General features: G+C 41.8%; 1 protein-coding gene across 12 annotated transcripts in view; it reads right to left on the bottom strand.

Annotated features, from left to right (window-relative positions):
• Positions 1–14,230, bottom strand: part of sgip1a (SH3GL interacting endocytic adaptor 1a) — a 79,048-nt gene that overhangs the window by 23,155 nt on the left and 41,663 nt on the right. For 10 of the 12 annotated variants that reach the window (XM_019270017.2, XM_019270018.2, XM_027290013.1 and 7 more), the window contains 6 exons: positions 5,531–5,594; positions 4,751–4,775; positions 4,028–4,090; positions 3,508–3,571; positions 2,448–2,626; positions 18–26 (listed from right to left, as the gene is read on the bottom strand). In XM_019270017.2, the coding sequence (XP_019125562.2) occupies positions 18–26; positions 2,448–2,626; positions 3,508–3,571; positions 4,028–4,090; positions 4,751–4,775; positions 5,531–5,594 (404 nt within the window). The remainder of the gene's footprint in view (positions 1–17; positions 27–2,447; positions 2,627–3,507; positions 3,572–4,027; positions 4,091–4,750; positions 4,776–5,530; positions 5,595–14,230) is intronic. The other 2 variants (XM_027290009.1, XM_027290010.1) reach the window with 1 other exon arrangement.

The raw sequence follows: 14,230 nt of genomic DNA, 5'->3' as shown, positions 1-14,230 counted from the left end.
GCAAAGCAAAGGCTTACCGGACTCCTCTACAGAGGTTAGCATCATCAGAGTCAGCAAAGAAAAGAGAGATAAGAGAAAAAAAAAAAACAGAGAGAGGGGTGGAGGAATTAAAAGACTAGAAGGGAAAACATATCAACACTTACAAAGAAAAGTAAAAGCATCTGTGTATGATGTAGGTACTTGTAATCTACAGCTGTGCCAGCATCATTAATACAGAGAGATAAAACTGGTGTAGTATGATGGCTAAATTCAGTAAATCCTTCATCCCTCCACCTACCCACTCCTCCTCCTAACATGATGTAGCTCTGGCTAAGGTTTTATATGAAATAAGCTGTTAACCTGCATCATCATGTCCCTCTCATGAGCCTGTGTATGTTTGAATAATTCATGCACATTATGCCAAATATTCTGAATAAATAAGCTCATGCAGTCTGATAAATACAGCACTCAGTTTCTAGGAACGTATAATACTTTCAGGCTGAGAGCTTGTCAAGATTTTGCAAATGCAGTGTCATATTAACATGCAAGAAAATGGCTCAGTTTAGAGGATCTCAGTGTTATTTAAATGTCTGAGAGATTTGGGGATTCTGAGAGAAGTGTGAGACTTGTTTTTGAAAATAAGAGTGAGTGGTTAAGGTTTCAATTTGAGGATAAAAGTTTTACTGGATTATTTCAAGGAGAAGCAAAAATTAGAAAGAAGTGCAAAGGAGCAATGTTTGCTCTTGGAGGCCTGTTAACATGTGGCCCCTCTTCCTCTTTTCATCAGACCATTTTACTGTCGGTCCATAGCCAAGGTTACCCCGAGTTGCCAGGGACTGGGAGTGACTGTGTGACTCACGGAATTTATGTGTGAGGGGGAAAAGCTCGGCACAAGCAAATGTGATGCTAATTTGAACTGCTAAGATGTGAAGGTGGCACAAGTCCAATGTCATGATCTTGGCTGCATTATATAAATTTCAAGAAGATGCGGAAAACTTCAGATAATCCTTATCCTGTTCTAAGAAACAAAAAACCCAAACCTGCACATACAGGTTATATTTAATTATTACACCTCAATGTAAAACATCGTAAAAAACTAAATCTGTCATTTTATGGCAGGCTGATACATATTAGGGCCAATTAATCTTTGGATTTCTGCATCATTTTATGTATTTTTCAATAATGAAACTTTAGCTAAATTCTAACATATTTTCAATTCTAATGCAAAATGCTTTTATTGCTTTATGTTCTTGGAAAGCCAAAGTATGTTTGTTTTTTTAATGTACTTTACTTCCTTTTTCATTGTTTTTCTTGTGTTAACAGTGATGTCTGTTAGAATTGGTTAGACCAGAGCTATGGAATATTAAATTATCCACCTTGTATCACTACATCTTAGCCTTTCGTATCCTCCAGTGTGCATAATCTACTGTATAAGTTCTGAATTTATTTTTAAAATACAAAAATATGAAATTATGTTGTTGTCTATGTTGTGTATCTATAATAAAGTCTACAAAGTGCTTGTTTTGTCTGTCCAACAGAGCAGGTTCTCAAATTTTAGAAGTGGGAACCGGCTTAGCTAATGTTCATTGATTCTTTTGGTAAAACACCCTCAAATGTCTCCAATCTACTACACATGTGCACACAACCATTATTAGCATGGAAAGACGTTCACACCTGATCAGGTTAACAGAGCCAGCGGGTAAACACATACAGAGGCTGGATTAAATTATTGAGTCCAGAAGCTCAAATGACCAACAAGCATCTCTACTTCCAGACTGACACACAGGTTCATTGTGCCCACTTTCCTACCTGAATTATTAAAGTGGACACCCAAGCTAACTGTCCTAGCAGAGGAACATAGGAATTATTGGTACAAGCTAACAAGGCAGGATCTCACTGCTACTTGCAGGCTGTCTAAAAGTGACGTTTGCTTAAATTTTGACTCATCGACTGAGCTGCATGAATTAATACATGAATTCAAACTACCATATAAATCAGCAGACCTCACTCGTTATGGGGACATGGATTAGGAGTTTAGTCTTGGGTTCAAACCAGGGATTATGCACTGTTGCATGCTGGCTCATTAAAACAAAGTAGTTCTGTTATCATGTAGATAACAGAAGTGAAGCAGTGACCCATTTAGAGATCCCATCAATAGTTAAAACAAAACAGTGGGATGAAGTAGAATATATATTGTAGAGAGATAGTAGCTCAGTAGTCACTAGCACACATAGGACCATGCAGAATGTCAGACAGGAAAGTCATCAGTTAACAGCTGAAACAAACACACATCAGAGACAACATGTGAACAACACAGATGATTAGTTCTGTGCAGAGAAACTTGAAATATTAAAAGGCAGATGATGAAGATGAGAGCAGGAGTGATTCACACATCTTAACCATCTAAACACTAACCCACCGCCATCTGTTAATGAAGGCCGGCATGACGTGACGTCAGGGATACTCACCAGAGGAGATGGGGAAAGGGCTATGTTGCCTATGGAGGCTTTGAGTTCGTCGACCGAGGGCGTCGTCGTTACACGATCAGCCGGCAGTGGCTTGATCTTGATTTTGAATTTTTTTCTTTGGTCCTCCTCTTCTTCCGACTCATCAGAGGAAAAGAAGTGGGGCTTTTTGGTGGCAATCGGTAGTGCAGTGTCAAGGAAAGCAAAGCTGTCTTCTTCAAAAAGGTTCAGGATTGTGGTTATGTCTGCACTAATGGTGAAACTAGTCCTACTACCTTGGGAACTGCCTTAAAATCTCAACTGAAAAATCAGGACTTCGCCCTCCCCACATCTTTTTCCATTTCCAAATCACGTTGCCTTTTTCCTAATTATTTGGCACACCTTTAAGTCAAACCATAGACTTTTGTAGAGTGTCAATTACTGTTTTACTGATCTAGACACAACAATAACTTTTTAGCAGCTGAGTAAATGGAGGAAGTGATCATGACTGAAACCTAGTTTATAGTTACTGTAATATAATGATGACTATAGTATCCCTTTTATAATAGTCACAGGGAAGAAAACAGAGCATCACTTCTCACTCTGAGCTGAATGTGGGGAATCAGTATATTGATTGGAGTGACATTTGCACACTTCTCCAAAAGGTTCTGGGACTTTTTTCAAACGCTTGTCTTCAACTTCCTGTTTATGTCTGGTGCATCAATGACTCATTCTTCCGTAGCAGTGTTATGCTCTGCGCCCTATTAACTTTATATAGATCTCGGTTAATTGGATGTTTTCATATTTTGTTAAGCAGCTGACGCATTTACTATTATCATCGCATGTCAAGTCTCACTTTTTGTGTGTAGATTTATACTTGATTATTTGATTTGTTTCAGCCTCGGCAGGCTTTGAGAGAGGATGAAAAACATTCCATGAGGATAGTGTTTACTACACAAACTGATCTATCAGTATGAACTAACAATGGAAGCAATCCATTTTCGGTGAGCCAAAGTAACTTGGCAGAGATAGAACAAGACAAATGAATTCTATCAAATGACAAATGAAGCAGCGGTGAGGATATGTCCCTCCTCTGACTCCTCGTCTGGCCTGATGCTGTAGCCCTCATCGTCCACCTCAGGGGAATTCTGAAACACAGTAGAGTGACTCTGCATAAATCTCTTTAAAATTTCGTATGACGGTATCAGTCACACAGGACTGTGTGAAAAGCAAACAGAGGAACAGGCAAAGGTTAAAAAATGTCCATGGGTGAATTGAGCCACCGTTTAAGTTCCCTTTGACATATTCAGATTTCCAGTTTTAACAAATGTCAAGTTCCTTGTGAAACATGACCAAATGCATATTGACATAATCAGGTAATAATAACTGTAAAATGTAAGCAATATAATGTTGCAAATGTTAACAGTTAAACCCATCAACATGACTAACTGTAGCCACTTCTAACATGCTTTGTTCAGATATTTGTCGATAGCACATTGATTTTGCGATAACATGGATCAATACTATAAGCTCATTCAATGCAGAAGCACTGTTTCAAATCTGTGTGAAATAATAACCAACACTACAGGGAAACTTTTACTTACATATCTGTCCCAGTCAATATCTCCGTAGAAGCCATTAGGGGCCCCGTTGGTCTTCTTCTGAGACTGAGAACAGAGAGACTATTTGATTAAAATCCCCCCAGACAGGATACAGTATATTCTGCACTACCACTGGATGGGTTTCTATATTAGCAACTGTTCAGTGTAACTATGGTGCAGCTAATTCTGCTCTATAAACTCTGGGTGTCATGCAATGTGAGACTGTCCCACTATATTCTATTTTCCTCCTACAGTTCCCAATTTAGTCACCGTTTTGTCCTTGTAACCCCTGGTCAAAACTAATAGAATTTCTGGTTTCTGAAAAATAAAATTAAACTACATCACTAATGTTATGATAAGGATGATGATCACTAGATTTAGGTCTCTTCATGCTATCCCCAAAGGACTCAGGGGGATGTCCCGTTGCTCCTTTTGTTTTCTCAAAGCCTCCCTAGAGATGGAAGGATTGCTAGAATAGTGGAATCATGTACGGTGAATGTACTGTGATGTCTATAACCAGTCTAAGCTCTAGTCTATCTATTCTAGAGGTTAGTCTACTCCAATTAGAGACTAGAGTTAAGTACCGATTCAACCTCTTGGGGTTCCTGGCAAGTAAAAAGAAGACAGAAAATAAATAACATGGCACAATCAGACTAGATTTGATTTCCTCCATCCATAGAATGAATGGTAATTGGTCATTTACAAAATGAATGAATTGTTACTTACACCCCCTTCTCTGTCTGGGGACCCCCTGTGAGAATTTAAGAAAGAAGAAGAAAGAAAGGAGAGAATGAAAGTCACTTCACGCGGGAGCTCTCATTTTGAATTCAAGTGCTTTGCTATTTAGCCGAGCTAAAATATTTAAAAAGGGGTATTTCCAGGAAAACCTTTTCACACCACCATACCCACATACTCATTCACTCGCTCACTTACAAGTCACACTCTCGCAGACATCGCAGCACAAACACTCCACAGAAGTTAAAGTGTCTCATGCACAGCTACAAGCTGTCGAAACACCCCTGGACAACTATCATGCTTCCAAGATTTTGCAAGCTGACCAAGTACTTCACAGGTGATCTAAGTGGTCTTTCTAGTCAGCTGTATGCTAACAAGCAACGTCACAAGCACAGTATACCTTCAGGATTTATAAAACATGTCATATAGGGTTCGTACTGACTGATTCATTCATATAAAACAGTGTACAATATACCACTGTGGCTCATACTTGACTGGAAGATACTTTAGCTGTGCATTGTTAATGGAAGCAGCAGTCTTGCATTTATTTGACTAGACCTGCACTTAATACTAATCCCATAACTGTTCTGACTTTTTCTAAAATCCTTCCATTCTGTTGCAATGTACAGTATATGCTCGACATGCAGCCGTATATCAGCTTTTCTTCTAAAAATAACTCACTCCAATTCAGAGGTTTCTGCCAGCTCTCTACTCTCTACTCCCTTTCTGTGTTTGGATCATAGCACACCAGGAAGAGGTGTCATGACTTACGTTGAGTCATTGTCCTTCTCTTTCTTCCGTATCCCAAAGGCCTTCCTGGTACGTTTTTTCAATCCTGAGGTGGAAAGAAAAAAGAGAAAAGTGGTGAATTATTGCGGAAAGGGACACCAAAGGCATGACTAAAAGGTGGTGTCTGAGGGTGGCTTAAAGGGTAGCTGGCGTCAGCTGTCCTGTATCTATCATCCTAGAGATTACAAGTGGCGTTTTTATGTATTATTGAGTAACCGGCTGCATTGCTGTGAAGGTAAACACAGTCTTTCAGAGCTACAAATGTGTTCATGGTCATCGCAGATGGACAGACAGCCTTGTGTTCCTCAAGGAATCACTCTGAGATGGAAAATTCATTAGCACTGTGATAATCAATGCACCAAGACCTTAACAAGAATAGCTTAGAGAGCCGCGGAGTGCAAATGATCACACAGCTGATCCATGATGCTACGCAAAGCCAGTGAGCTCCCTCACGTACGATTACCAGGTCGGATCAATAGACTGACATGGAAAGGCTCAGCTGAGGAATTCAACAAGGCTCACTGTCCCTTTCCTTTCACAGCTATGGTGTACATGACACTATGGCTGTGACCAAGGCATCGGATCTCTCACTTTTCTCGTTGACAATTCAAATGATGACTGCATTGTTAAAGCAACAAGTGTGAGTGTGTTTTGGCATATCTGGTAGCTTAAAACAGTCAAACTCATTTTCTATGCACAGCAGATGCAGGATAAAAGCAGCATACAAAGAATATTAGAAGAGGTTACAAGAATGGTTAACACAAAAGGAAGAAGTTCAATTCTAATATCTCTTACATTTCAGTGTGTTTAGTTTTACCATTTGCACTGCACATTTGTGCCAAACAAACACATCATTCTTACCCCAGATGAAAGCCCAGTTGTCCCCCTCCATTTCTTTTCTGATATGACTTTCATTCTCCCTCGTCTTTGTCTGGTTGTGAACTCATCACCTCACCTCATGACCAACCGATCTCTTCCTCATACTACATGCAGATACACACTGTGCTTAAGAGCAGGAACCTGATGCTACCTCTTGCTAAACCACACACACACACGACACACACACAGGCGCGTGCAGACACACACACGCACACGCACACGCACACACACACACACACACACACACACACACACACACAGAAAAGGTATCATGACTCGTTCTTAATCTGAATCTGGTACTCAAATTCAACACCAGTGGCTCCACTCATGAATTAAAGACAAATGTCATCATTTCTTGCATTTTCTTTACTACTCTAATCCTTACATCAGCACGACTGCAGCCAAAATGGGAAATTGATCCAGAAAGGCCTGCTGACCATCAGGAGTATCAACCAGAAATAACCTCACATTGATCCTGCTAACGTATTCCACCTTGCATTTTGTGAACGGTCACTGTCACAGCTCAAATAAATGTTCAGCTGCAGAGGAAAAACAGGCACATTCACAATTACAAAGGCTTATCCTTGTATACACCGAGGTAGGAACACATGTCCCTACAGAGAAAATATGCAGAGGCCTGCACACATCTGAAGAAACAGAGCTTTATGAATATTCAGTAGGAGATCAGGTGTTAGGAAGCAGCATCTGTTTGTATAAAATCTACCAAACTCAGAGAAAGAGAGGCAAAAGAGGATATACAGGCTTGAATATATATTACAAGTGGGAATTGGTGACAGCTGTGGGCTTGACTAAGGCAATGAATGACCAAAAACATTTTTCGGTCGTTCAATTGTATTTACAAAAGGAAATTTTAACACTCGTGCACACACACTTTTTTCTGCCCAAAGTGCTTAAGTTTAATTTCTGTGGAGCCAGGAAAAAAAAAAAAAAAGATTCCTTCTTTCATTTCTGTGGCTTGACAGTTTCATAGTTTTCTAATCTCGGTGAGGCATCTGTCGGAGGCCCCAGTACGAGAATGCAATGTGCTCCCTCAGCCTGTAGTGTAATAGATAGAGAGAGCTTTAATTGTTCTTTCAGCTGGTCTACAAAGCCAACAAAGGTTCAACACTTCACTCACAGCTTCTGTAGTTCCTTTTTGACACTGCTGAGTCAGCTCTCTCAACTGCTGCTTCAAGTCTCTTCAAGGTTTATTTATGTATTTTCTGCCTGATGTCATTCAGAAGCAAAATCTTTTGCCTGTTGTGGTAAACCTCAGGAAGTCATAAAAAGGACTGAGTTACTAAAGCAACTTGCACCAGACTTATGTCTTTGGTTTCACTTTGGGCACCATCAAGTCAAACCAACGTGAAATAATCTTTTTAATTTATTTTTAAATATTTGTTTTTATTTCAGCTGTTCATGTCTTCAAAATACTTTTCATTATTTCTCAGCCCTGTATTGGCCTCTCTCCATTTTCTCTCCTTTGGTCTGTTTCCTTCTCCTGTAAATCCAGCATTGCCTCCAAGCAAGGAGCTGACAGGTTTACAGCTGTAATAATGAAAGAGTATTTTGTGTATGTGTGTGTGTGTGTGTGTGTGAAATCTGCATTATTATTTTTACTTTATTTTAGTTTGTGTGTCTTCACCTTTTATTTCCCTCAAAATAAATGTATTATTTATTTAAAAATTTGAATTTTATTTTCTATTTTCCCTCCCTCCCTTTGTTTATTTTATTCTCTTGTTGAAAAAAAAGAAACAAACACTGGCAGATTGGAACATCCACATCTTTTTTTTTACCCATTTGGCTTTACAAACAACCAGAACAACTCTTCAGATCATTCCAAAGTTTAATATTTTAATCTCTCTGCATATGAACAGTTTAAACACACAGAGACTAAAACAGATTTGTAATTGTAATTCACTGAATGACTTACTACTCCATGTTTAAAGTACAGCAGCAGGATCTAAATCTGATTGGATGACGGTAATGTGAAAGAATACATGAATGTGTATAGGGGTTAATTACGGAGAAGGAAATAACAGAGCGTGCAGTACACACTGTTTAATGACTTAATGACTTCCGTTCTGAGGGATGCTAGCAGAAGTGCTAACATAATTAGCAGTCTCTTCTCAAGACACAGTAATGTAATTCTAGGAAAAGCCAAAGGACATGAAGCCAAACAGGACAGGATGCTGCCAAACCTATAAAAAAAATCCTACAGAAGAGCAGCAAGAGAACACTGACCAGAGTCAGACATTTAAAAATGTTGCTCTGGAAAGCACCTAAAGAAAAAAACACAAATCCATTTCTTTTTCTAGCCTGTCTGTGGGACTCAATGGAAATTTGTAGGGGAATTATTTTAAAGTTGTGTTTATATGGTCTCTAAAAAGAGTTTAGAATCAGCATACATTTAGAGAGGTGGAAAGCTAACTTTAGAAAGGGTCCCAAGAAGTGAAAACAAACTCACAACAGGAGGAACACCACCCGAGCAGCAGCTCAGAGCCTACTATTATTATAACTGTGAGGTCCACCCTTCATCCTACAGGAAGAGGTTACTAATGTTGCCTTCAAGAAAAAAAAGAACCACCTTGAAACACAGCAAATTATACATTTCTCCCATTATTAAGTCGAGAGCATGTGCACATGAGTGCACTCCAAGCTTTCACCATCAGAATGCAGATTTACACCTGGGAGCTGTTTAGTAAAACCACACTGGTGCTGCATGTCATTAGCTTTTCACAAATTAGAGTTCAGCGGCACTTACATAAATTTTTGAGGGAGGGCAAAACATTTTTTTTTTTACCCAAAAAGCAAGCCTGAGAGGATCGACTCAGAAGGCACTCTCAGTCCAAAGCAATAAGAACATACTTATATCTATGCAAAGTTATTGTATGTTGGACTTTTTGTCAGGCAGAAAACACAAAAGCAAGACCATCAGTGTTTCAATGTGGTATCATGTCCATTTGTGGTTATTGGCTAATTCAGTCCTTAAGGATCCTCTGATGATTAATGTAGCAGCGAAATCTGAGAAAACTTATTCTCATCCACAAACAAGCCAAAGTAAACTGTTCTCGAAACTTTTGCAGTATTAATCTACTGTGGCCTGTGTTGTTTTCCTATTTGAGAGGCATAAGTAAGTCTGGTCTTTTAGTCAACTGAGGGTTAGAAATCAGCCTGTGCACTGCACCTATTGTATGCTTGTGACTTCCTGTGAGCTCACATCTGTCCTATGTGTCTTGGCTTATGCCAAGGGTTTTTAAGTGTGCATTACTTTCAGCTTTGTGAGCTACAGAGTCAGAACTAAACAGAAAGGGACACCATGCTCTGGGCACATGCAAAAATCACACACAGTTACACATATATGCTGCTACTACTGCGTGCGCGCGCGCGCACACACACACACACACACACACACACACACACACACCTTTTTTAAGAGCTCTACTTCTGGGCAGAAAGAGCAGAGGCTGTTTAACAAGCTGCTCCAAAGGGGGAAGAGATGAAGAGGCTCTATAAGCCAACTGTGTGTGTGCATGTGTGTGTGTGTGTGTGTGTGTGTTGCCAGACACAGCAGAGCAGAGAGGGCCAGACTCCAAACTCTGGATGGGAGACCTGTGCTGCTGTGCATAGTAAGTAGAGAACACATAATACACCAGTGAGATCTTGAAGCAGAAGAGCAGCTTGTTTTTCGTAAAAAAGAAAATTCTGATGTTTACGAACTTTGATATGAGAGTATTCAATCAAATTCTTAAACTCTCATTTGTTGCCTCTTTAATATAACTGAACATCTAAGAAAGCTGATCACATTTCCTAAATCTAATTCAGTGCCTCTATAATTGATATCAAAAAGTGGATAACAAGAACATGTTTTGTTGTGCTGGGTTGTCGTGGCAATGAGTCAAACTGCTGACTAAGAGGAGAAGCCTGTGGGATCCTCTGACGGGCAGGTGGACAGGTTAGCAGACAAGGAGACAAGTAATTAGTACAAAGGCTGGTAGGTGCAACTACCAGACAGACAGAAAAGACTGCAGACAGACAGTCAGCAAGCACCGAGATAGGTAGTCATACAGTAGACACACAGAGAGATAGACAGGCATATTGCAAACAGGGGGTTTAAAATGCTCTTTCGCGGGAGTGACTCATCCACCCTTCTGGCTGGGAGAGGCAGGAGAAGGAGAGGACGCAGATGAGGAGAGAAAAGCTGTTCAAGACTGACAAATATAGGGCTGCACGAAGGAGAGAAAAGCTGTTCAAGACTGACAAATATAGGGCTGCACGATGTGGCCTATAACCAATATCTCGATATTTTTAAGCTATATCGCGATACACGATATATATCTCAATATTTTTATTTCTCCTGTAAATCACCATGAATGTTAAATTCAACCTTTTGATGCAAAAAATAACATCAGTATGATGATTCAAGTAGACCCTTCTATTAGATTAGTAACGGCTGCGCAGCGTTTTAGCTGCATCCTCTGCCCTGCAACTCACACCTGGCGCGTCTTGGCAGCGTAGCAAGCCGGTCGTATTCACACGAGATCACGAGAGAATCCTGGACGTACGCGAGACCCCGCGATAAACTGTGCATAAAGAAAACAACAACAACAAACAGTCCACTTCAACAATTAGTCTCTCATCGTTCATGTTGAGACCCTTTGATCGATTGACTGATCACCTGGTGCCACCGGTCATGACGTAACGTTGATTGTGAGGTTGTGATAAGCTACATGAACTGCGTATTGTATTTTATTTTGAAAGGGGGCGGAAGTTTATTATGTTGATTCTGTGTCGGATTTCCTGTCTGGTGTGATCTGCTCTGTTTAAATTTGTGAGGTTTAGCAACGGCTCGCGTCAAAAATAGAAATGCTACGGAATGCTCGCACCGTGGCGCGGGGAGACACTTCTGGGATGCTGCTGAGACGCTGCTGAGACGCGCCCTCACAGCACGCAGCACACTTTCCCGCCCACCCAGAAAAATCCTCTGCGCGCATGCGTACTTTTTGTATCAGGTGAGGAGAGACAAGGCCCACACTCTGCACGGCGTCAGACGCGTGTCAGCCGCGGAACGGCAGCGGAGCGAGGCGGCCGTATTCACGCGAGAATCCTGGACATCTGTTGACTAATTGTTGAAGTGGAACAACACACAATAATTTACGACACAACAGATACTTTTTATAATCTCCTCCACGTCGGAGAAGCAAAGTCAGCTGTTTGTTGTTGTTGTTTTCTTTATACACTTTTTATCGCGGGGTCTCGCGTATGTCCAGGATTCTCGCGTGAATACGGCCGGCTCGCTCCGCTGCCGTTCCGCGGCTGACACGCGTCTGACGCCGGGCAAAGTGTGGGCCTTGTCTCTCCTCACTTGATACAAAAAGTACGCATGCGCGCAGGAAAGTGTGCTGCGTGCTGTGAGGGCGCGTCTCAGCAGCGTCTCAGCAGCATCCCAGAAGTGTCTCCCCGCGCCACGGTGCGAGCATTCCGTAGCATTTCTATTTTTGACGCGAGCCGTTGCTAACCCTCACAAATTTAAACAGAGCAGATCACACCAGACAGGAAATCCGACACAGATCTTGGCTTATGCCAAGGGTTTTTAAGTGTGCATTACTTTCAGCTTTGTGAGCTACAGAGTCAGAACTAAACAGAAAGGGACACCATGCTCTGGGCACATGCAAAATCACACACAGTTACACATTCTGCTACTACTGCGCGCTGCGCGCCACACACACCACACCACACACACACCCACACACCCCTTTTTTAGAGCTCTACTCTGGGCAGAAAGAGCAGAGGCTGTTTAACAAGTGCTCCAAAGGGGGAAGAGATGAAGAGGCTTATAAGCCAACTTGTGTGTGCAGGTGTGTGTGTGTGTGTGTGTGTGTGTGTGTGTGTGTGTTGCCAGACACCGCAGAGCAGAGAGGGCCAGACTCCAAACTTGGATGGGAGACCTGTGCTGCTGTGCATAGTAAGTAGAGAACACATATACACCAGTGAGATCTTGAAGCAGAAGAGCAGCTTGTTTTTCGTAAAAAAGAAAATTCTGATGTTTACGAACTTTGATATGAGAGATTCAATCAAATTCTTAAACTCTCATTTTTTGCCTCTTTAAATAACTGACATCTAAGAAAGCTGATCAATTTCCTAAATCTAATTCGTTGCCTCTATAATTGATATCAAAAAGTGGATAAAAGAACATGTTTTGTTGTGCTGGTTGTCGTGGCAATGAGTCAAACTGCTGACTAAGGGAGAAGCCTGTGGATCTCTGACGGGCAGTGGACAGGTTAGCAGACAAGGAGACAGTAATTAGTACGAAGGCTGGTAGGTGCAACTACCAGACAGACAGAAAGACTGCAGACAGACAGTCAGCAAGCACCGAGATAGGTATCATACAGTAGACACACAGAGAGATAGACAGGCATATTGCAAACAGGGGGTTTAAAATGCTCTTTCGCGGGAGTGACTCATCCACCTTCTGGCTGGGAGGGAGGAGAGGAGAGGACGCAGATGAGGAGAGAAAAAGCTGTTCAAGACTGACAAATATAGGGCTGCACATGGCCTATAACCAATCCGATATTTTTAAGCTATATCGCGATACACGATATATATCTCGAATATTTTTATTTCTCCTGTAAATCCCATGAATGTTAAATTCAAACTTTTGATGCAAAAAATAACATCAGTATGATGATTCAAGTAACCCTTTATTAGATTAGTAACGGCTGCGCAGCGTTTTAGCTGCATCCTCTGCCCTGCAACTCACACCTGGCGCGTCTTGCAGCGTAGCAAGCCGGTCGTATTCACACGAGATCACGAGAGAATCCTGGACGTACGCGAGACCCCGCGATAAACTGTCATAAAAAACAACAACAACAAACGTCCACTTCAACAATTAGTCTCTCATCTTCATGTTGAGACCTTTGATCGATTGACTGATCACCTGGTGCCACAGGTCATGACGTAACGTTGTGTGGGTTGTGATAAGCTACATGAACTGCGTATTGTATTTTATTTTGAAGGGGGCGGAAGTTATCATGTTGATTCTGTGTCGGATTTCCTGTCTGGTGTGATCTGCTCTGTTTAATTTGTGAGGTTTAGCAACGGCTCGCGTCAAATAGAAATGCTACGGAATGCTGCACCGTGGCGCGGAGGAGACGCTTCTAGGATGCTGCTGAGCGCTGCGTGAGACGCGCCCTACAGCACGCAGCCACATTTCCCGCCCACCCAGAAAATCCTCTGCGCGCATGCGTACTTTTTGTTCAGGTGAGGAGAGACAAGGCCCACACTCTGCACGGCGTCAGACGCGTGTCAGCCGCGGAACGGCAGCGGAGCGAGGCGGCCGTATTCACGCGAGAATCCTGGACATCTGTTGACTAATTGTTGAAGTGGAACAACACACAATAATTTACGACACAACAGATACTTTTTATAATCTCCTCCACGTCGGAGAAGCAAAGTCAGCTGTTTGTTGTTTTCTTTATACACTGTTTATCGCGGGGTCTCGCGTATGTCCAGGATTCTCGGTGAATCGGCGGCTCGCTCCGCTGCCGTTCCGCGGCTGACACGCGTCCGGTGTGAGTTGACGCCGGGCAAAGGACGCAGCTAAATGCGCGCAGAGGATTTTTCTGGGTGGGCGGGGAAGTGTGCTGTGAGCAGCACCAGGAGTGAGTGACACAGGCAAAACTCCGGAGAATTAAATGCCGACGGCTTAAAACATTTACGTGACAAGTACTCGATGGTCGCGATATAGTCATTTCATACATCTCACGTAGAACAAGCCGCGATATATCGAGTATATTCGATATA

The sequence above is a fragment of the Larimichthys crocea genome, chromosome XVII (genome assembly GCF_000972845.2).
Source record: "Larimichthys crocea isolate SSNF chromosome XVII, L_crocea_2.0, whole genome shotgun sequence".
Lineage (NCBI taxonomy): Eukaryota > Metazoa > Chordata > Actinopteri > Sciaenidae > Larimichthys > Larimichthys crocea.
This window is presented reverse-complemented; position numbering and strand designations above follow the sequence as displayed.